This window comes from Macaca mulatta, chromosome 8 (genome assembly GCF_049350105.2).
Source record: "Macaca mulatta isolate MMU2019108-1 chromosome 8, T2T-MMU8v2.0, whole genome shotgun sequence".
NCBI classification, from domain to species: domain Eukaryota; kingdom Metazoa; phylum Chordata; class Mammalia; order Primates; family Cercopithecidae; genus Macaca; species Macaca mulatta.
The window spans coordinates 94,789,685-94,814,886 of record NC_133413.1 but is presented as its reverse complement, the minus strand read 5'-3'; the positions used below and the strand labels follow the sequence as shown (position 1 = coordinate 94,814,886).

The following is a 25,202-nucleotide window of genomic DNA, read 5'->3' as shown; positions in this document are numbered from 1 at the left end:
AGAGCAGTCTTTACTCCACACTCTGGCCAGCACTTACTATCTGTTTGATGTTTTTGCTATAGTTATCTTAACAGGTGAGGTGATATCTCATTGTGGTTTTGATCTGCATTTCCTGATGATTATGCAACATTTAGCATTGTTCATATACCTTTGATCATTTGCATTTCTTCTTTTGAGAAATGTCCATTCAAGGATGGGGCTTTTGCGCATGATAATCTCTGCCTCAGCTTTCACAGAGCTACACAACTTTCAGCTTTGTCACTGGTTTGCCTTCCTTTGATTCAGTCACGTTCATTCAGCATGCCTCATGATTAAATATGCGCCACAATCTCTTTGCTGCCCACAATTCCTTATTCCCAGAGAAATCCATTTTCATTTCAACTATCACATATCACCTCCACTCAGATAGTTCTAAAATCTTTCTCTTCATTCCTAACTATTCCTCAAAGTGAATATCTATTACTCTACCTAGAGACACCTCAAACTTCTCACTTGAAAAAAGGAATTCATATTGTCCTCTAATTGAATTTACTTTTAGCACTAATTCAGTCCTTAACCACATGCACTCACTAAACTGTTTTTTCAGTGTCTCGTGTATATAGCCTTGATGAAATAATTACATTTTCTAATGAGAAAAGTGCCCTCTTAAAATAAGTAGCTTTTGAGTGATTGAGCAAAGAACACTTTCCCAGCTACTCAGATGAGGTCACCTGACTTTAGGTACCATGAGAAAGGCTGCAGTTACCTCCAGATCACCCATGCACTCAAGCCGTGGCTATTTTACTTGGTCCCACACAGAATGGTAAACTACTTGAAAACCAGAACTGTGATCTATTCTCTTAGTATTCCCCACACTGCTTAGAATAATAATTCATACGTGTTAGGGACTCAATTGTATCCCCTACAAAGGTCATGTGTTGAAGTCCTAACCCTCAGTACTCCAGAACATGTCTGTATTTGGAGAAAGGGCCTTTAAAGAGTTAATAAGGGTAAAATGAGTTCTTATGGGTGAGACTTAATCCAATAAGACTGGTGTACACGTATGTTAAGAAGAGGAGATTGAGAAAACAGGGAGGCATGCACCCACAGGAAAGGCCAAGTGAGGATACAGTAAATATGTGGCCATTTGCAAGCCAAGGAGACAGGCCTCAGAAGAATCAAACCTGCCAACACCTTGATCTTGGCCATCCAGCCTCCAGAACTATGAGAAAGCTAAGTTTCTGTTGTTTAAACCACCAGTCTCTGCTACTTTGTTATGGAAGCCCTAGTAAACTAACACAATGTTCAGCATTTATTTGCTAAATTGATGGGAATTCATTATGCTACTTTTATCACCTTCTCAGACTAGGTTGTTAAGGCAGATTCACAAAGATAGCTTACTGTACATCATGGATTTCCCACTTCTGCTCTTAATTGATAACTAGTGCTAATATTCAGATCCAAATATATGTTAAATTTATTCCTTCAAGTAACATACTCGCATTAGAAGTCAAAGAATATTGAAAAGATAAAACTTCCAACTAAAATAGCTACAGTGGCTTTCCCTTTGCATACCTGGTATATGTGTTAGAGGGGGACTGTGTAATATTTTCAGGTTATAATACTTTTTGGGATCCTCTCTAAATCAAACTTAAATAGATCACTGCTTAACTCCTGAACAGAAAAGGGTTTCATGCAGTTGGTTTCTAGACATATGGTCTTCCTCATTGTGATTCACTTATTTGACCTTGAAAAGCTAAAGACAACAGCTATTAGAGGGGTGGACCCTGGAAATCATTACATTTTTCTCTTTAGCTGACTTGAGCCACATTTGTAAATATTCAATAATTGCATATTGAGAACAGTACCTGTGGCCAAGGGCTTTGAAGATATTTGGACATAACAACATATGTTTTATTAGGCAGAAAATATACCAATGGGTATCGCCATGTTTGTAAATAATCAAGTCTTAGTTAACCTAGCATAGAAAATAAGATGAGAGTAATCTAATGGGTCAGAGTTCGAAGCTTTTAGAATCAGACTCAGGCTTAAGTTTTAGCTCTGCTACTTACTAGCCCTGTCATCCTGGGCAAATAGCATAGACCCAGTGAGTCTCCGGTCTATCATCTATAAAATAGGAATAAAAACAACAAAGCTCTGAGGACTATTGTGAGAAAAAATACACATACTTTGTATGTTTAGCCCACAGTAAGAATTCAAATAAGCGTTACATATTATTTAACTTAGTACTGCTGAACACTCTCTGCTTACTGAAATTATGTCTTCAGAGTGAATTATTTTTGGAATGATTATATAAATACATAAGCTTTATAATGAAATTGGAGAAAGCAGTTAACATATGGCATGCACAAAGTAGATACATTTAGGAATTCACCAAATATTAGAAAGGAGCAAGGTATCACAGCAGTACTTTGGGGAACATAGTATGGTGAGATCACATTTTTGTAGAAACAACAACAAAAAAATCCTAACAGAGGAGCATAAAGCAGGGTGACTTGATTTACATAATATTGTTGTTCATCAAGAATATGCAAAAGCATACTGGTAGAACCAGCAGGCAGTAATGACATGCACAGTTATGAGACCAGTTTTTTTCCATTCAACATGAAACAGATTAGGTCAAAATATGTGTAATCTTTGTAAGGAAGAAAAAATATCTTATTCCTCATTTTTTAAATTTTAAGACAATGGCAGAATATTATTTATAGATTTTATTTATCAGTATTTTTCTAGATATTTTAATCCAAAGATAAAAATATATATATTTGTGTTGCTCTTCCTCTCATTTTTTTTCTGAGCTAGAGTCAACCTGTTAAAAGATCATTCCAATATTTATTCAGATCTTTTAGGTAAACTACTGAGACTATCAATCTCTACATGATATTTCTGTGTTCTTATTCAGAATTCTTAAACTATAGGAATAATTCAATATTATAGGTGATGATTAATTTTGAAATTTAGGCAATTTACACAGAATGCCACAGGCTTAAAAAAAAATTATACACTGAGTATATATGATATACATTAAACATACACACACACACATATACATTTAAGGAAGTACAATTCAATTCCAGGAATGTTTAATCTATAAGCACTTAGGCAACTACTCTCATAGTGAGATATTCTCTGGAGATTGTGAGTCCATTGAGAATGGGATGATGTTTTTTTTCATCCAGGGCATCAGTGACTAACATTATGTCAATAGCATTATTGAATGAATGCCAGAATATGAGAACAAATGAATGACTGAATTTCACAATCCCTATTTTTAAGAAGCATATAATCTAGGAAAAACTAAAATTGTGTAAATGCAATGTGTGTTCTGTATGTGAACTACTCAAGTTATCTATATTGTGCTTGAGAAGCTCATTTTCCATTTCCAATCAACCACAAACCAGTATTTTACAGAATACAATGAAAATATATTACTAGAAAAGTGAAGGAGAAAATACAAAGACATATCATGAAACATAAAATTATTCTGTAAAATTGTTATGGAAATCTCAATTCTTGTTTCAAAACAGCAACCAACAGGCTACAGAATGTATTTTAAGCAGCACCACTTTTTACTATCACTATGAACAACCTGATGGGAGAACACCCCACTTAACACATGGGTAAATTAAATAAAAGCACTTGAAAAGTTCCATTAAGATTTGTTTAGAAAAATCTGCTGGGAAAAATTATCATTTTCTTCCTGTACCTTCCAGAATTTTACAGTGATTCACTCAAGTGAGAAGGAAAAAAAAAAAGAAAAGAAGGAAGGACCCCAAATGGTTCTTTCCAACAAACTAGTCATCCTGGCAACTCTGCAGGACTCAAAAGGATAATGTACTTTACATCTTCTTTTCTCTAGAAAGGCTCCACAGTATCAAACACTCTCCTTATGGTAAGTAAGAAACCCAAACCACTTCAGTGATAATGTCAAAAGCATAGTTCTCATTTTCATTTTTTTTTCCTTTGCAAATAACTAACATTCTTTTGTTTTGTGGCTGGAAATAATTTACAACTACATGAGGGACTGATCTCTCGGCTCCGTTCCTGTGTAATTCTGTTTTTATGTTATAGGTTTCAAGCAATTTTCACCTATGAATGATACACTACTAAAAATGTGTTACCATTTGCACTCAGAAGCTAATATACATATATGTGCTGAAAATATTAAGAAATCATTATAACATTTTAAATTTAATGAAACAATATAGCAAGTTTTTAAAGTGAATGTTCAAAATGTCATGCCCACACCAGGAAAATATTGTACAAAATGCAATTTCATAGTATAATTCCTAGTGGTTAGATTCTAAAGTCACCATGAAAGATACATAAAAATTACTTCTAAAAATTCCTTCAATATAATACTTATACATAATTTTATATGTTTTATATCATCTTTAAGTAAATCTAACACAGCCAGTTTTTCTACCAATGTTAGATAAAAAGATAAAGTCCTTTAGATGAACACTAGCTGAAGTGCTAGGCTTGTTGTTTTTGTTTTGTTTTGTTGTTTTTGTTTTTGTTTTACCAAAAATATAAATTAAGTCTATGAATTCATATAAATTAACAGTACATACAATTCTACAATATTACAGTAAAACAAGCACAAAAAGGTGTATGGAAATACACATTATTCAAAATAGCAATGAAAAGAAAGTGAAAAAAGAACCAATTAAAATATTCACAATGGGTCATGACAAAGTACATTATTACAACGGAATGCTGTATAACCATTAAAATCCCAACACCTGTTGTGAGGGTTGGATATAAAAAAAGAAAATCTATGACATAATATAATTTACTTAAATGTAATATATATCACGCATCTTTAAGGGACAAGGAGACATAGTATCAAATAAATTTGCTAGCTGGGAACAGTGGCTCACACTTGTTACACCAGTGCTTTGGGGGGCTGAGGTGGGAGAATCGCTTGAGGCCAGGAGTTCGAGACAAGCCTGAGCAACACAGTAAGACCCTGTCTCTACAAAAGATAAAATAAAAAATCGGCTCGTCATGGTGGCACACACCTGTAGCCCCAGCTACTCGAGATGCTAAAGCAAGAGGATCCCTTAAGCTCAGGAGTTCAAGGTTACAATGAGCTATGATCATGCCACACTGCACTCCAGACTAGATGACAGTGAGACTTGGGGAAAAAAAAAAAAGCAAAATGAATGAAAACTACTCCTCTAATTAGGCAACTAAATACTTAATACCATTTCCTAAAGCTGTTAATAAGCAATTGATTTCTCCAGACACACTCACATTCATACTTACAAGGGCATATTCCCCTTACATACAGAGATACACCTTGAAAGACCTATACTGGGAATACTGACATATGCTTAGCTCTAAAACATCAAATAAAGATAGATGATGGATCAAAATTACATGCTCATATTTCCCTATCAAATTCTCAGTGATTCATAAGTTTTAGTCAAAGATACTAAATCAATTTAACCTCAAAGACTATACACAGATTATTTAATATTCTATAAACTTGAAGTATTTCTTTCTATTCATGTTATTTTACATATAGTCTTGAAAAGCTGATTTGACTTCACTCACCTCATGATGGGTCACATTTTGCAGCTAGAAATGCATAGGAAGGTTAATCCTCTGATTTAATAGAAAATAAGATACTATCTTAACCCTGAACTTTACTTTTACTTGTGAAATGTATCACCATCAGCCCCTTCTGCACTGTAAGCTCCATTCTTACACATTTTATAATGCCTTGTGACACACAGAAGGATAAAAAAAATGAATTTTCATGAAATATTTATTGGATAAATACATTAAAAGATTCTTGAAATGATGTGAAGATAATGCATTTCTTAAATTAACATAAACAATATACTCATAGTTTGTGAACTGGTAAATGAGTAAATGCCATAAACCAGTGATTATTCAACCTTAAAAATACAATTGGCATCCCATCATCCCATTAAAAGTAGGAATCCATTTTCAAGTCCTTTAATTTTACACTCACAAGCTATTTGCAAAATAGCCCAAGAAACTGTTAAAATACATCACCAAGATCATCTTTTAAACAAATATTGATCCTATTTGTTCAAGCTTTAATTAATGTAGATCGAAAAGTATATCTACCCTTTTCAAGCAACAAATGTCAAAACTGTTGTGGTTTAGTTAACAATTAAAATTATTTTAAGATACTCTTATTTTCAAATAGTTAAAATTCTTAGCAAAAACTGCATGAAGGAAATGATTTTTAAATTTATTTAGTCTTAGGACACTTTCTTTTCATGAAAATCTATATAAAATATCCTAAATTAGATATAAGTAGTAACTTCTGCCTTAAAATTACTTTTTAATTTACACTTGTGAAACTCTATTTTAAAGTTAATCAATACCTGAAATGACGTTGCTTTGATGAACACAAAGCTTTGTATCTGGAGTCCATAGATCATTACTGCTATCCTATATCAGTCTCAGCATCCAGTGTATTTATTTTGTTTAGTGTACTGTATTGTGAAAATTCTTATCAATATAATTAAGTATTTGTAAATGATAACAGTTTAGCTGTTCATGATAACTATTAAAATCTCATGATATACTAAACTAATACTGTTAGAGAAGCTCAAACGAGTAAAACTAGAAAACTTTGGTTTCAGGTTGAATCATAAGAATATACAATATTTTGAACTGGTTATCATAAATGTAATAAGAAACACCCAAAATTATATAACAAGTACTGGGATTTTCAAACTATTCCAAATAAATGACTAAAATTAAATTAAAGAGGATCTACAGAACTCCCAGGCTACACTATTACCTTCCAATGCAATTGACAGAGATAAGTTCTTTCCATGACATTTACTAGGTAAACAGACTGAGTCACTTCACCTCTCAGATTAAATTCAACATTTGGAACAGAATAGAGAACTCAGAAATAAATTCACACACCTAGAGTGAACGCATTTTTGACAAAGGTACCAAGAACATGCATTGGGGAAAAGACAGTCTCTTCAATAAATGGTGCTGGGAAAACTCGATACTCATGTGCAGAAGAATGAAACTAGACCACCATCTCTTCCATACACAAAAATCAAATGAGTATGGATTACAGGCTTAAATCTAAGACCTCTAACTATGAAACTACTACAACAAAATATTGGAGAAACTCTCCAGGACATTGGTCTGGGCAACAAATTATTGAGTAATACCCTACGAGCATAGGAATTAAAGCAAAATGGACAAATGGGATCACATCAAGTTAAAAAGTTTCTGCATAGCAAAGGAAACAATCAACAAAGTGAGGAGACAACCCACAGATTGGAAGAAAATTGCAAACTGCCCATCAGAAAAAAGATTAATAACCAGAATTTATAAGGAGCTCAAACAACTCTATAGGAAGGAATCTAATAATCTGATTTTAAAAATGAATTTTAAAAATGGACAAAGGATTTGAATAGACATTTCTCAAAAGAAGAAAACAGGCATATAAAAAGGTGCTCAGCATCACCAATCATCAGAGAAATGCACATTGAAATGACAATTATATATTATCTCATCCCAGTTAAAATGACTTACATCCAAAAGCCAGGCAATAACAAATGCTGGCAAGGATATGGAATAAAAGGGAACCCTTGTATACTGTTGGTGGGAATGTAAATTGGTACAACCACTATGGAAAATGGTTTGGAGTTTCCTCAAAAAAACTAAAAATAAAGCTACAATATAATCCAGAAATCCCACTCCTGGGTATATACCCAAAAGAAAGAAAATTAATGTATCAAAGAGATAGCTGCACTCCTATGTTTGTTACAGCACTGTTCACAACAGCCAAGATTTGGAAGCAACCGAAGTATCCATCAACAGATAAATGGAGTTGATAAAGAAAATGTACTATCTACTACACAATGGAGTGCTATTCAGTCATAAAAATGAATGAGTTCCTGTCATTTGCAATAACATGGATGGAACTGGAGGTCACTATGTTACACGAACACAGGCACAGAAAGATCAACATTGCATATTCTCACTTATTTGTGGGATCTAAACATGGAAACAATTGAACTCATGGAGATAGAGAGTGGAAGCATGATTACAAAAGGTTGGGAAGGGTGGCAGGGAGGTGGGGATGATTAATGGGTTCAAAAAATGGAAAGACTGAATAAGACCTAGTATTTGATAGCACAACAAGGTGACTATAATCAATAATAATTTAATTGTACACATTTAAAGAATACTAAAGAGTATCACTGGATTGTTTGTAACATAAAGGATAAATGCTTGAGGGGATGGAGAAATCATTTTCCATTATGTGATTGTTATGCAATGCCTGCCTGTATCAAAACATCTCATGGACCTCATAAATATATATATACCTATCATGTACCCACAATATTAAACATTAATAAATAAAAATAAATTTCAATATTCAGAAATGAAGCAGTGAGGATAAAATTAAAATGTATATGAAAATTTTTTGAATGATAAAGCCCTCTACAAATGTAGGGTAACTCTCTTAAGATAAATTATCACTTCAGTAAACATACCCTCTTAGCAGTTACGTCCTTTCTCCTTCATGCTGGAGAAATTGTTTCCCTTTTCACATTTTTAGAGATAACTATCATGAATTGTAGTGAAAGATTCTCAAAAACCTTTTTTTTTTTTTTCAGGTTCTACCTACGTCCTATTAAAGAGTGTATACAGAGATACTGGAACTATCTAGAAAAGAGTTCAAGTGCAGTAAACCAACAGTGAGGAACTAATTCACTAATCAATTAATTCAAAAAGGTTTATTGAGTGCTTCCTATGTGCCAGGCACTGTCTAGGTACTGGAAAACATCAATAAGATAAACCATATTGTCATAAAGCTACCACCTAATGGGAGAAGAAGGCATCAAACAAGAAAGCAGACAAACAGAAAAGAGTGAAATAAAATTTCAGGTATTGATAAATAATCCAAAATAAGTTTCATACTTAGATAGTCTCATCTCCAGGAGCTCAATGGATAGAGATGAAGGGGAAGTAGAAAAAGAAAGCAATGGTTTGGAGGACAACACCTGATACATGCTAAATATTAAATAAATGTTGGTTGTTTTGTGGTTGTTAATATCTTTATTATCACCTTTCATCTCAAAAATGTAAATAGGATATAAAAATAGAATGTTAGAAGTTGTAGGACTATCTTCTTTGTATAAAAATCAGGACCTAAAAATAGGTAAACATGTGTTTAACGCCATAGTAGAAAATGTGTGAGACTCAGAAGAAACTGGTCTTATAAGAAGAGAAGAATGTGGGGAAGAAAATGAGACTAAGTAGATTGTGGGGTTTCATAGTATACAAGCCTCTTGATTTTCCACATTTATGGACTTCAAAAATGCAGGAAACAGATAGCTAGATAAGGATTTTCTATTACATTTTCAAATAACTTCTGAAACTAAGTTGGTATTCAACTGGTGTTAAATCTCTTAGCAAATTTACATGTTAAGTATATCATTCTTTTTTTAAAATAGTGAGTGATTCTCTGCAAGGCCATGGATAGCTCTCATTAAATTAGGTGTTAGGCAAATACCACTAATATAGAAGCCTATCCTATGAAGATGTTATCAATTTCTGACAATTGCATTACTTTCTTACCTCCAGGGCCAAATAACAAATGAGAGACTGAAAAAGCAAATTTAGTAAAAGTGGCCATCTTGCTTCCGAAGAACAGTAAGTATCAAGATAAATTTAATATTTCCTAGTCAACGGGACCATATTTTGTGATAACTTTTTGGCAAAAATGAACTTCAATGGATTTCTATTTAGGCTTTAATAAAAAGTGAAAGCTGAAATTGAAATGATCAGAGAATATTTTAAAAATCTATCTTGGAATCTCTGTTAAGGAACAAATGCCAAAAAGAGTTTGAAAACATGACATAGCCCTGAAGCCTCTTTGAGCACTCTATATTTGCACTGTCCTATGTGATAGCCACTGGCCAATGAGCTCCTGAAATGTGGCTAGTTCTATGCTGTTAAGCATACAATAGAAACTAGATATCAAATACTTAGCACAAAAAACAGAATATTTTAAAAGTAATTTTATATTGGTTACATGTTAAAATATTTTTTGATACATTGAGTTACATAAAATAATTATGAAAATTAATTTCAGCTGTTTCACTTTTTAACTTTTTAAATATGCTTTTTAGAAAATTTACAGTTACATATGTGGCCGGCTTGCATGACTTGCATTGTTTCTTTTGGACAGTGATCTAGAGAAAACTTGGGTCATGGCTACTGTTGACCTCCTTCCTTCTCTTCCATTTCCTTTCTCTCCTCTTCCACTCTTCCCTTTTTCTTCTTTTCCCCCCACTTAAGTTGTACCAACGTCCAGGGGGAAGACTAGAATATGGAAAAAGACCTAGCAATTCTGAAATAAAAAGATTGCATATATGATGAAATGGGTTCAAAATAAAACAAAATATTTTCATATTATTGGTTCACTAATCTACTTTAAATTATCAATAAAGCTATATCATTAGAGCCATTGTAAAAAATCTAAAAGCATAGGTATCGTCTAAATTCATTTTATATATTTTATAGTACTTAACAGTTTCTAGTAAGTTTATTTGAAGTTTTGAGTAATCTCAATATATTCCAGGATAAACTTCATTCTCCCGAACAATAGACTATATATTAAAGCATAAAATAAGGATAAATACAAAGGTGCAAACTCATGTTAATTGTACCTCTACCCTGACCTTCTCTTATTTTCCTCAAAATTTCACCATTTACTTTCATCTTCCAGTTTTTTTTCCATACAGTTTGCTCTAAATCTTTTTGTTGCTATTGTTCCTCTCACTTGGCCCCCTTTACTTTTTCTTCTACACACCTCTTCTCTACACTGTCATACATTCCTGACTCTGGAATACAGTGGAACAATAGTAATACCTAATCTCCCAACCTGAGGACTCACCCAGTCACTAGAAAGGGGAGAAAGAAAATGTATGGCTAGTTTCTTCAAGTGCCTTAATAACCTAAATAACTACAATCAATCATCTTTACTTTTCTTAACACTCATAACTTTATGCATTGTCACTTTTCACATGCAGCGTTTCCTTTTCCAGAAAACTGTCTACTCATGAGGGTAAGACCAACGTTTTCTGATTTTTTAAAGTATTTTTTATTTGTTTGAGAAGGAGTCTCGCCCTGTCGCCAGGCTGGAGTGCAGCAGCGCAATCTCGGCTCACTGCAAGCTCCGCCTCCCAGGTTCAAGCGATTCTCCTTCCTCAGCCTCCCAAGTAGCCGGGACTACAGGCACATGCCACCACACCCAAGTACATTTTTGTAGTTTTAGTAGATTTGGGATTTCACCATGTTGGCCCAAGACACAGTGACTTACATATAACAGATCCATGACAAATATTGTCTAAATATACAAACAAGTGTTGAAATTCTCACCCATTATGACCACAGAAGAAACATTATGGAAGACTCCGAAAAGAGGGGCTAGAATCAGAATCAATTGCACTACAGTTTTAAATGTAAGCATTCTGTGTTTTTAACTTGCTGTGCATAGGAAGCTATTGTGAGGGCATTAATTATGTGAGCGTGTCTATTTTATTGGACAAGCGATGCTGACCTATTGATGTACCAATCAAGGTATCTCCTTTTTTCCATCTTTTGAACAAGACACAGTAGTCCGCATTCAAGTTGTGAAGCCAAAAACTCCTGGGTTCAGATCTTTGCTCAGCCATTTAGTAGCACTAAGACATTTAACAAGTCCACTGTCTGATCCTCCCTTTTCTCTTAAATATTATTATCTATGATAATATACTCTCATAGTGTTGCAAAGATGAGGCTCTATCTGACTAAGCACTTCTCAGTCAGTCTGGTCCAGAATGTTGATTCACAAATAGAATGAGATCTCAGCAGAGCAGCAGCAACAGAATTAGCAGTTAATACAGCTATCTATCTGCTATCTGGACTTCTGATGTTAACAAAAATGTATTAACAAATACTCTGTAGCTTTCTTTTCAATCTGAATCACTCACTGTTATACTTGATTATAGGAGCCTATATTCATTTCCTCGGTTTTGATAAGAGAATTCCTTACAAAGGGTTGCATTGCTGTATACACTGCAGAATTTATTTCTGTACTAACTGAAAATTCTTTTCAAATGCAAGCAAGATACATACATACATTACATATCTATAGCTTTCTTCAAAATGTTCCAAATATAGGACTAAAGTCCTAGAAGTCACAAACAAAAAAAAAAAAATCTGTTTTGGTCTTAGTTGATTGTAAAGCTCTAAAAATGTCATTGATACTTTTGACACATTTATAGTTTTCCTTTCCACCTTCTCACCTGTCGTCTTGTTACAGGTTTTTAAAATCACATTTTCAAAATTACACTTTTAATACTCAGCTTCACCTCACAATATCTTAACTTCTCAACATCAGCAGTGTCCTCCTTTCTTAGCCACATGCTTTACCATACTCTAAAATTTATTCACCATTTGAAGATGTTCCACTGTCAAACGCTGGAAATACAATATTCTTTTCTGACCAAACCCATCCATCCTTGCACTGCTCTCATTCTATTAAAATTAGTGAGCCTGCTATTCCTTTTCATCCCGCTCTTCAGGCTCTCAAATCTTACCAGTTCTTATTGTGTTCGTCTCGTGGAGCTGCCCTTGCTCTCTTTCTCAGTCCAGATTTATTTATGTCTTCATATTCACTACCTCTGGAAAGCTCATCACTTTGTTTTATACAAAGTGGATGCCTTGCTAGTCTAACCAAGTAATCCTCAGCTGTTTCCTTAACCCATTCAGATTAAAGGCTGTTAAGTGTTGCTGGAGAAGTGATGTAACTGTGTTGACTAAAGTGACAACAAATACTAATTTTGCCAAGTTTCTCATTATGGCTCTAGAATCTTTTCTATACTTCATGCTTATTCCCTACTACACTCTCCTAGCTCCTATGTCCATACCAGTTAACCTCAACCTAGGACTTCATATACAATGATCTGAGAAGACTGACGTCACCATTAGATGGCAAACTCTTTGCAGTCAGCGTTGTTATCAGTTTTATTTACCACAGAATCCTCATCCTCCAGCACAATATTTACAAAGAAAACGCTCTGACAATATTTACAAAGAAAACGCAATATTTACAAAGAAAAAATATATGTTGAAGAAATAATGAGTTAGTTTAACTAATGAACTGATTCAATTCTCTTCCTCTTTTGAGATGTAACCAGCCTCTCCTTGTGCTACCTTCTTAGAATATTCTGAAATTGACCCTGAAAAATTATTTTCCTTTCTATTATACCTCCACCTCTTCCTGCAAGAGGATTCTATCCTGAACAACATAAATATGCATTCACATTTTCCTTATTGTGGCTTTAAAAATAGCCTTCCTTCAGTAATATCAGTTCCATGGGTAATATTTCATTCCCACAATTTAACATTAAACTTCATTTTGTTTCTATCTCATAACTTCAAGATACCAGATGACCTTAAACATGGGCAATTGGACTTCTACTTCCATTTAACCTCAATAAACATATTTTTTTCTCAATGGCAACTAATAGACTACTCAACTTTCTTTATGAAAAAAAATTCAAATAGATGGAATACTTGAAAGAATAATACAATAAAACCAGCATAAGCACTCCCTGATTTAAAGTTGGTTAACAAATGATTATTTATTTTACATACACACATACACAACCACACACACACACACAAACACACACTCCCTCCCTCACTCCTTTGATGACTCCTAAGAAATTCAGTTGCGGGCCAGGCACAGTGATTCACATCTGTAATCCCAGCACTTTGGGAGGCCGAGACAGGTGGTCACAAGGTCAGGAGTTCGAGACCAGCCTGGTCAACATGGTGAAACCCCATCTCACTAAAAATACAAAAAATAGCCGGGCGTGTTGGCACATGCCTGTAATCCTAGCTACTCAAGAGGCTGAGGCAGGGGAATTGTTTGAACCTGGTAGGCGGAGGTTGCAGTGAGCAACCTCGTGCCACTGCACTCTAGCCTGGACAAAAGAGCAAGACTCTGTCTCAAAAAAAAAAGAAAGAAAGAAAGAAAGAAAATTCAGTTGCATATATCACTGCATTTATCCCAAATAATTCAGCACTTATCTCCTAACACCATCTATTTTCTAGCCCATATGAAAAATGTCCCAATTCTACCAAAATTTGACTTTTTATAGACCATGTTTTAAAAAAGTGAAATAAAATAAAACTTCAAGCACTGCATTTGTTTGTCTTTAGTCTCTTTTAATCTGGAAAAGTCCCTCCACAGTGGCACTGACTTTTTACAAGTCTACGCCACAGGGCTGATATGTATCTTAAATGTAGAATACCTCACCTTATGCATTTGTCTCACTATTTCCTCATGGTTTAGTTTAACTGGTCCTTTCTCTGAATTTTTCTGTAAACTGGAAGTTACATCTAACCAGGTTTTATTAGATTCAGGTTAGACATTCTAGCAACAATATTTCACAAATGGCACTGTAGCCTTCATATGGCATCTCATCAGGAGGCTCATGGTGTCAGGTGGTGTATTGGTGATGTTGGGTTAAATCATTCAGTCACTTAAAATGACTTGCAGATGCAATTAATACTTGAGCACTGCGAGAATATGTTATTCACTGAAATAATTTTAATTGATGATTTTATCACTTGTTGATCATCTTTGACTGAATCACTTACTTCACTGAGAATTACAAACAGTAATTTTCTAATTCTCACATTTCTTACACTTAACTCACATTATTTTGTGAAAATCTGTCCCTCATCAACCAAGAAGGGTAGGCTAATCATTTAATTATTTCAATTTAATTATTAATTGTCATTTTTCTTTTTTATATTTTTTCTTTAGAGTATCATTACGCACTCATGGATTTTACTTTATTCACTGTTTACAATTTGTTATACTCCCTCTTAAAATTCAAACTGATTTAATTGCACAACTGGAAGGCCCTTCAAGCTGGCACTTGTTTACAACAATACAGCCTTATTTGTCTTTGACCATTTCCTTACTTTCTGGCACAATGAGTTCTCCCAGGCTCATCTTGTGTTTTTTCTGCCCAGACTTAGAATCAGCCAGTTCTAGGTTAAGGAAGACTAAAGGGCTCTTATCCTCTTGAATGGGGAATGATATTAAGAAGCCATGTTTTGTGCACTAGATGTGTTCATTGCTTCCTGAAAGACATTGCTTTGAAGATTTTTCAGTAGACATAGCTAGTAAATATCTTTATTTTTAAAGCTTTATAGTGTATTTTATTATCTAAGAGGTTAGCCCTCTTTTTTCTTTCTCAGAATATTCTCTGCTATTTTTGCATATAATATACATTTTAAATCAATTTCACTAGTTCCAGTAAAACTTCCTACTGGTCTTCCTATTTAGATCATGTTATCACCATACACACACACATACACACACACACTACACACACACACACACACACACACACATATACACACTACACACACACACACTACACACACACTACACACACATGCACATACACACTATACACACTACACACACACACACACATACTCACACACACACACTACACACACACTACACACACATACACATACACACTACACACACACTACACACACACATACACACATACTCACATACACACACACACTACACACACACTGCACACACACATACACACATACATACACACACACTACACACACACTACACACACACATACACATACACACTACACACACACTACACACACACACACATACTCACATACACACACACTACACACACACATACACACATTACACACACACACTACACACACAACTACACTACACACACACATACACACATACACACACACACTACACACACACATACACACATACACACACACACTACACACACACATACACACATGACACAATCCTGGGAAAAACAGCCCTCTTTATGATGGCTGCCACATCATATTGAGGATCATCTATCACATTCATTTAGTTTCTTTTAAAAATTCATGGATTTTAATGGCAGATTACAAAGCTTTTATCTCAGGCCTTACCTTCTTTTAAGCCTATGCAGCATTAGCTCTGCTGAACAATATTTATACACACACACACACACACACCACACACACTTTTTCTGAGCTTCAGTGGCTATCATTCTAATTCTATTTTTCTGCCTTTTATCAGCCCCTTTAACATTCACTCAAAAAAAAGAAGATGTTCCCAAATTTCTACCTGTGCAGGACTTATTCCCACCTAAAGAGTTTTAATGTAGATGATACTATCATATCTCCTTCTAGCCTTAAGTGTGCTTCCCAGTTCAATACCTGAATTTCCATTGCACATTGGTCATTTAATCCAGAAGTTAATGTCAGAACTTCAAATTACGATGTTCAAAATGGAATCATTTTCCCACCTCCAACCACAATCAGGCTCTCCTAGAGATATTACTTTCTCTTGTTTTGTTTTATACCACCTGTTTTCAAGATACCCAGATTCCAAAATTCAAAAGCAGCATTTAACCCTCCCTATACTTTGACCTCAAAATCCACTGATTTTATGAACTTGTGGACTTATGACCAAGTCTTTAAAATCCATCTCATCATGTTCATTCACACTGTTTCCACTATAGCTTATGTCTCCTATTCTACATTGAAAATATTCACTTCTTCAAGTTCTAAGGAAACTAATGATGAAACACTTTCTTGCACATCTGAAGAGGCAACTAAACACAGAATCCTCAAATAATATGTTACATTTAAATGTGTTTTATGTTACTAACTTAAAATGAGCTTGATAAATGTCACATCCAAATACGTGTAACAGTAAAATTGTGAGGTGGTATGATGTTGATGGTGCGATGTTGGTAGACAGACAAGACACCTATATTTATAGAACTCTGTGTTATGAAAGAATTAGCTGTTCAGCTTTCCTTGCACAAAAGACTAATTTTCCACATCATACTACAAAAGCTTCAAGGGTAGAGATTACATTTTGTACTCAGGAAGTCAATGTTGAATGTGTTTCCCAGGCTCTCTGCAAAGCAACTGAGGACAGAGAACCGTCTCTTCTGACCCAACCGCAGAGCGACAGTGGTAACTCACAAATGTGATGCTATGCATTGGCTCTCTTCAGAAAACCTGTCTTGGAGAGATGTGTGATGACATGGTCATAGGAAGGTCCTTTCAGGATCAGTTAACAGTATCTGTGTGGGGCAATTTTCTTTTGTTTCTGCTCAAAGCACTCACTAGTGGAGAGCACTCACTATTGAAAACTTGCCAAACTACAGACATTTTAAGGAATGTATCAAGAATAAATATATAACAGTTGTTTTATATTAGGAAAAACAAAACAAACAAAAAAATCCTCTCCACAAAGGAAGCATCTCTGTGTAGAAGAAAAAACATGAGGTGTCAGTTAAGACTTCCTGTAGGTCAAATTTCCCTTTACCACTTATGGAGCTCTGAGCTCCAAGTCTCAGTTTCCTCCAACATATAAAATAATAATATTATCTAATCATGGAGGGGAAGTACAAATGGAATTGCATTAATTTGACACATCAATTTCTTTGCCTCTCATCTTGATTTAATGAAAACATAGCCATTCCTTACTCCCAGCTGTTAATAATTTCTGAAATGCCTCAGAAATGTCTTGCTTCTCTTATTATTTAGCATATGGCTATCAAAATGTGCATAAACATTTTCTCTAAACACACGGATTATGTATGAATGCAATTAATTCCCACTCTGAAGTCTGGGGAAGAATTTGACCATATTATTCTAAGCAAAAAGTATATTAGTGAGTTAAATGGAATTTTGCCAAATATATTTATGCCCAGAAAATTTCTAGTATTTTGTGATATAAGAGCACTGAGTGATGCATGTTATTGTATCTTTCAGAAGACCAGTGCAAGACTTCCACGTTCTACTCCACAACTTTCCTCTCCATTTAGATTTTTACGTGATCAAATAAATAACTCTTAGAGTCTTGACCCCAGCTGAGGAGTCTGCAAGGACAGTCCAGAAAATATAAATCCTAAATACTATAACTGAAGTCCTCCAACTACCACCTCTGTGGCTACAAATGGAGAGAAAAAGATATTAAACCAATCCCTCTTTATTTTCCAGGACTCAGTCCCCGAAAAATAGCAAGATAATTCAAAACTAACACACAAAAATAATTTTAAATGTACGGAAGAATTTAGAAAAACACAAAGTCAATTTTCCACAAGGTAAGTTTGATATTTAACATAAGTCTAACAAAAGAAAACAAAATTACCAATGTATGATGGAAAATCTAAAAGCAATGAGGATAAGCAAAACTACTAAAGTTGGCAACAGCTGTGTTATATCTACATAGTCTGCACATCAAAATTTAATTTAAGGAAGGGTGATGACAAGTATAATTATGTAAATTTGTTAACAGTGTAACTTGCTATTGATACATTCAGAAATCAGGTTTGCTTACATGTTATTGAATATTGTTTTCAAAATCATGATGTAGCAAAATAAACTTTTTATTGCCAATAAAATGAAAGTTTATATTGCCTGCCAATTACTGAACAGAAATTTATTAAATCAAAGAATCATACTGAATTATAGAAATAGGATCTTTACAAGCATTTGTACAAGTCACTGGAAGTAGACAGTAATAGTAATAAGAGAATAATAACAATAACTGCAGATCGATAAGGACCTTTTTAAACATGTTATTATTTACTTTCTGGAAGTCCATAAAAATTTGAAGAATAAAATTAATCATTACTTCAGGTTTTCATAGCAAAACACAGAATTGTCATAATGACAGTATGATAAAAGAAGAAATAATTATTTTTAAATCTCAGCTAATCATTATTTAAAAATAAAGATTTCATGTGTGATAAGACTATCTGTACAGCAAACCCCTGTGACATGCAGTTTAGCCATGTAACAAAACTGTACATGTACCCCTTGAAACTAAAAGTTGGAAAGAAAAAATAAAAATAACTAAAATAAAAATTAAAGTTTCAAAAGTCAGAGAGAAAAATCAATTGTAATTGAAATATTTTTCTCAAATTTGTTCTTAATATTCAATCTTACATATCCACTTCACTTCTCTTCTACTTCCATAATGGAGCTTTTTGAAGACTTGAAATGTAGTTATATCAATGAATGCCCTACTTGGTTGCTTACACTATCACTAAACAGTAAACAAAATATGACCACACTTTTACTGGCGTAGAGTTGCAAAAATGCAACAGACATATACTTCTCACTGGAATTTCTATATACTTACTACTGGCTCTTAAAATAAGTAAATACGGCATTTAAGAAACAGCTATCCAAATATTTCACATTTCTTTTAACCAGGAAGAAAATGTTTAGCATATCAAATTATTTTTCTAATTAATAATTTTTATATTCTGAAGGCATCATTTGTTTGTATTATTATAGTAGCTCTTTCAGCCACTAGACTTTCATACAAATTAGAGAAAATAAACCAACTATCATTTTTAAGAAAGGTAACGCATCTATTATGGCTAAGGATGTGTCTTTATAATTGTATGTTTGGAACTTTTCCCCCTTGTATATACAACAACACAGTGCGACTATTTGATGCATGTTAAGAAAAAAATTAGGGTGCTACGTGATTGTTTATGTCCATGAAAAATACATATAAAAATAATTAATTGTTAATCTTCAATGATGAAAAGTTATTCATTTAAATATTATTCGACAGACCACACACTCAAGACAGAATTCCAACTAGAACTTTCTTTCTTTATATCGATTGAGAAAGACACTGTAAAATTAATTTAGTAATCCAAGATTTTAAACAATACCCACATTTTATTATCCCATAGAAAGTCCTAGAAAATTTAATAGTTTTCATTTTGTGATTATTTCTTTGTCACAGTTTAGACAGTAAAATGTTTGAGGTCAGATAGTGATCCAATGCCAATTTAGTTTGTGGGTCTTCTTTCCCTCGGTCCCTGCCTTTACCCTGGAAACCCTCTCTCCTTACAGCATACAAACTTTTTTTCCCTCCTTCTCTCTCAGTAAGCAGTTGAAAAGATCTGCACAATTAAATTGATGTAAATCCCTGTGGGTTTCTTGGCGAATGAAAAAATGTATTTTTTCCACGAGAAGCCAGTAGGCGGTGCTAAATGTAGGATACTACCTTCAACAATTTTAAATCAAAAACTAAACAGGTGGCCAGTTTAAGAGTTGTAGAATTCCCAGTATGATTCACACAGGAAGAAATTTGAAAATTTTGAATGTAATAGGCACAAATGTAATACAAGTATACAATATAATCAAAAATGAATCTTAAATAAATGAAAACATAGATAACCAAAGGTTCTTAGAACGGTCTTAAGTTACAGAAATTAAAGCCCAACTACCTGTCTGTCCTCACATTAAAATCGTCTTTGGTCCCATTAATGGTTTCAATCTCATTGGGAAAGATCATACAATACAGCTAGTGTTTTGTCCAATCTTAAGACACAAACTACCTCTACCTTAGGGCAGCAACTGATACTCTTAATGAAAATGCAGGTTCGATCACTCAAGCTCTTTCTTGCTTGCTTGCTCTGTCTCTCTCTCTCTTAAAAGAACTAAACGACATACAACACATAAAACATACAAAAATATATTATACACACAAATTGTCTTGCTTTTTAATAAATAAGCACTTCTATGTACATACATTGTTATAATTTAAATGATTTTTAAAATCACAGAATGTTGCAAATGGCTTTTTAAATGTTTTATGTTAGCTATTTGAACCATATGTTAGCTGTTTGAACCATATATTTTAGTAATTAGCTCACTATACAAAATAAGAAAATCCTAATTTCAGGCTTAGTGCCATCATATTGGCTTCAAATCTTAGAACTATACACATCAAGATATCAAATATGGTGTCCACAGACAGTGACATAAACTATCTTCTTTATATAAACGCAAGAGGATTTCCTTCACAGGGAAAAGCTACTGTGAGAACAAAATACCTCACATACAATGAAATGTCCAAAGACTTTTGAGATACTTGCATGAGTTGTGAATAAAAAATATATATAGCTTTCCAGATATTACACTAACTTTTAATCTTCTACAGATAAATGGCCCTTTGCACTCCTTACTTTTTGACCACAAAGAGTAAAAAATAAGGCATAAAACTTTTCATTCCACAAACTGAGGTTACAGACAGTGAAATATTTGCTTGAAAAAGCCAGTGTATGTTATAAACCCCTTTGTCATGGGCCCCTCTGTATGCTGGAGTCAGTTTTTATTTCTGTAGTTACCCAGAAGAAAACTTCATCCGAGAGGTAAAAAGTTGTTTCATTTGCCTTATGTTTATTTTACAGAATCCAAACTACATACACATGATAATTTAAAGCTAAGCTTTTCATTTAAGGGGGGGAAAGGTAAGAAAATCAAAGTATTTAAATAATGGTGACTCTCCAGATTTTAAGATGTATGCCTTTACGAAATTTATTTGGACAGAAAAATTTCCAGCAGATTCTGTCACAGTGTTAAATACAGAAAAGGCTTTTTATTGCGAACTGGTCCATCTCTGAAAAGTAATGCTAAATTATATTGAAAACATGTAACAGGATAATCATAAAATATAATAGAATACATTCAACACTGAGTATTTCAATGCTACCAACACACGAAATCATCACCTCTATCACTAACCCCTCACTCCTGCCCTGTACACAGTTCTCAGGGGAAAACCTTTAGAGCCAGTATTAGGTGGTTAAAAAGAGGGAAAACTCTCCCTCTAATAAAATTTAAATAAGGGGCATTTTTATACCTTAGAGCTGTAGGGTCATTACTGCAAACTAACAGCGTCGTCCTCAACATTAAACCCAAGTGACCATCTTATAAGAAACTATTTCCCCATTCCCTGGAAGACGACACCAGCAGGCACTTAAAACCAACGCAACACAACAGGCATAAAGAAAAGATCCAAAGACAGCACCACTAAGAAAGCAAAGCCCTTTGGAAAAGCAAAATAGGCTGGGAAAGACCTACTGCGTCGTTTACTCATTGCGAAGAGGAGGAGCAGGAGTTGAGCGTGCGGGGGCCGGTGCCATCCTCAAGGCTCTGGAAATGTCTCGAGCTCCGGCCCGCGTGGCCTGGAGCCAGTCCCTCCGGAAGATGCGGTCTCTGCCGCTTCTTCCCCCATCTCCCGGGTGCTCTGGGGGTCCCCTCTAGCCGGCCCGACGGCCTGCGCCACGTACACGGCCCTCGCCCCTCCTGCTGTGCAAGTGGCCCTCGGAGAACTTACAGGGCCCGCTGGCCACCTAGTGCCCGGCCGGCGCCGCCCGCAGCGCAGACACCACCCGCCCAGCCGGGAGATGACCTGGGCGCAGCTCACGGTGGGGGGTGGGGGGAGGGGACTGTATTTTGTGCACATCTAGAAAACGATCCTGAAGCCGGGAACTGACTTTGGTTTTCCCTGGCTCCCGGCGCGGCTCTCCCCACCTCCGGCGCGGACACTGCCCGGAGATGCGCGCGCGCAAACACACACACACACACACACACTCACACTCACACATTTCTTTGCTAGGACCAGTGTTGCCACTGCACACCCGGGAAACGCCTCCAAGGGGACCAAGTACCTGCTCTCTGCGAGCTGCTCAGCTGTTCACTTCATCCTCCGTTGACAAGGAAACCAAACCGCACTTCTTTTTTTTTTTTTTTTTTTCCAGAAAAACCTTCCACTGCCATCATTTGAAAATTGATTTACGGGGAGGGAAGGGGGAGAAATAAGGGACAATATAGATATAGATATCAGGATATCTATCATAAAATTATCTCGGTTTTTTTAAAAAAGTCAAATGTGCAAAAGTCATAGTTAATTTAAAGGAGGAAAAAAGTATTTTGCTTAAAAATGATCCCAGTCACCAGCTGTAAGAAAAGTTTCATGTTATCAATGGGTATCAAAAACAGGAGGGAAAAAAACGAATTTGTTCTCACCGGCTTCCAAAAAGGGCACAAAAATATAAAATTAATGTCTTTGCTCAGTGGTTTGCACCAGTATTGCAAGACCACAAACTTGTAAACACTGCCGTAAAATCCCACCTATACAAAAATGTTATCAGAAAAAGAGTATGCAAAAAAAAGAGTTAGAAACATGCTTTTTATTTTTACAAAGGAAAAAAATAGGCACCATACTTCACATCGCTTTTTCCATAAAACCAGTTGCACATTTTGCTGGACTTGGGAGACGCTCCCAGCGGGCACGGTCGCCGCGGACTCCGAGACACAGCGCCTTGTCTACAGAACGATCGCATGCTAGAAAAACTTGGATTCAGGAAAAGGCTCAAAATCATGCTCCTCCAGCTTTCCCAAATATAAACAATAATCAAAGAAGTGGAAAAAAAGAAAAAAACAAAAACAAAAACAAAAACAAAAAACAAAAAACAAAAAAAAGGACAAAAAAAAAGAATAGGACAAGAATGCCACTGAGAAGGTACTCACCGAGCGGGAGTAAAATGTTGTAATAAAAATGAGATTTAGTATAAAATACAGTATGGCGGTGGAAGAAGGAATGAAGCGCGTTTTTTTCCTCGCAGTCTCTGCCTCAGGCACTGACACGTGACTCGGAGCCAGGCTGACTTGCAGGCAGCGGGGAAGGACCCAGGCTGCGAGGGGGGAAGCCCACGGAGCCCAACTCTGGCTGGCGAGGCGGCGTCGGCGGCGGCGGCGGCGACGGGGAGCCTGGCGCCTGCGAGCGGCAGCACCAGTGGCGGCAGCAGCGGCAGCGGCAGCTCGCGGCAAGGCTGCCTCCGCTGTGAGCCCAGACGAGCAGGTGCCCCTCACGCTGAGGCTGAGCACACGCACACGCACACGCAAGACAGGCAGGGCGCCGGCGAGAGGGGGAGCCGAGCGGGGTTGGGCCCGAGGCGCGCAGCTGCCGCCGCCTCTGCCGCCGCTGCCGCGATTGATGCTGCTGCCTCTGTTGCTGCCGCCGCCGCCTCGGATTGGGAGTGTGTGCTGTGGGGGGAGCTCAGAGGGTGCTGATCCAGAGCCTTGAGAGGAGGTGCACAACTTGCTGCTCACCTGAAAGTTGTTGCTTGCCACTTCCTTGTGTATTTCATCTATATTTCATCTCGAGGGGAGAGATCTCACCTGGGGAGAGATCCCATCCTCTTCTCTCTGGAAGTTTTACTATTCAAGCCCAGATTCACTCATTCGTTGTTTTTTTTTTCCCCCCTGATCTTCCATTTCCCATCCCTCCCAAGCTCCCTTTGCCTCTGCTGTTCCCTCCTCCCTAGATCTGCGTTTCCCCCTCCCGATTCTCAGGGAACCTGGCTCAGCGCGATGCTGGGGGCGTTGTCACGGGCAAAGCCACCGTCAATCTTTATTGCCAACTGAACGCACAGCCTCTCTTTCGCCGTCTTCAAGGGGGAATGCTTGCAGTTTGAAAGACACAACATAATCTCTTATTTAGGAAACCCCGTCCCGGGTTTCTTTCTGCGGGTTGCGGAGCGGTGGGTGGGGGCATGAGTGTCTTCAATTTATTCATTCGTGGACCAGGCATTGTTTGTTTTGTCTGTGTGTGCGCGCGTGCTTCTGAGCTGGTCTGGAAAGCTCTACGGGTCTATGCTCTATGGCAGAGACTCCTGCTTGACTCTTGCTCAAGTTGTTGGTTGAGGCTGGAAGTCAAAGGAGAGGGGCAAGGGAAACAAGTGAGTCCATTGTGTGAATGCTTGCCTGGAGGGAGCAAGCACTTGGCGGTCGAGAGGGGGAGACGTGTACCAGCAGTGAGGCGGTGGCGCACCCCGTGGGAACCCAGGTGGCTGAGCAGTGGATTCTGAAGGTGAGGGTGGGAGAGGAATTTCTTCACCCAGCATCTGGGTTAGGGCGCTGATCGATCGCCTGAACAAAGATGCCATCAGCCAATCGCTGGGTGCGTTGGGCTTCTATTACTGCCTGTTGAAGAATCAGCTTTGTGGACGCTGGAACGCATCTATTTTTCTTCATTTTTGTACAATACTCACCTCAGGACCATTTCCCTGTGCTGCTTTGAATCTAGGTTGTGTGGAATTAATTGGCATCTCTATGTTTGAGAATGAGCAGTTAACACAATTCTGCACTTCACAGATTCCTGCTTCCGATCTTTATCTCAAGGTTTCCAATGCTGACGTTTCAGATAAAATGCCTCCACCAGAGATGATCTAACCTCGACATTCTGAAAATTAAGTACACATCCTTCACACAGAG

General features: G+C 36.3%; 1 protein-coding gene across 9 annotated transcripts in view; it reads right to left on the bottom strand.

Annotated features, from left to right (window-relative positions):
• Positions 1-24,257, bottom strand: part of RALYL (RALY RNA binding protein like) — a 735,427-nt gene extending 711,170 nt beyond the window's left edge. For 2 of the 9 annotated variants that reach the window (XM_077942450.1, XM_077942452.1), the window contains exon 1: positions 22,595-23,771. Coding sequence is in view for 2 of the 9 variants with exons in the window: in XM_077942449.1 (XP_077798575.1) it covers positions 22,005-22,020 (16 nt within the window). In the remaining 7 variants the exon portion in view is untranslated. 9 annotated transcript variants of the gene reach the window in all.
• Positions 24,258-25,202: the final 945 nt, after the last annotated feature.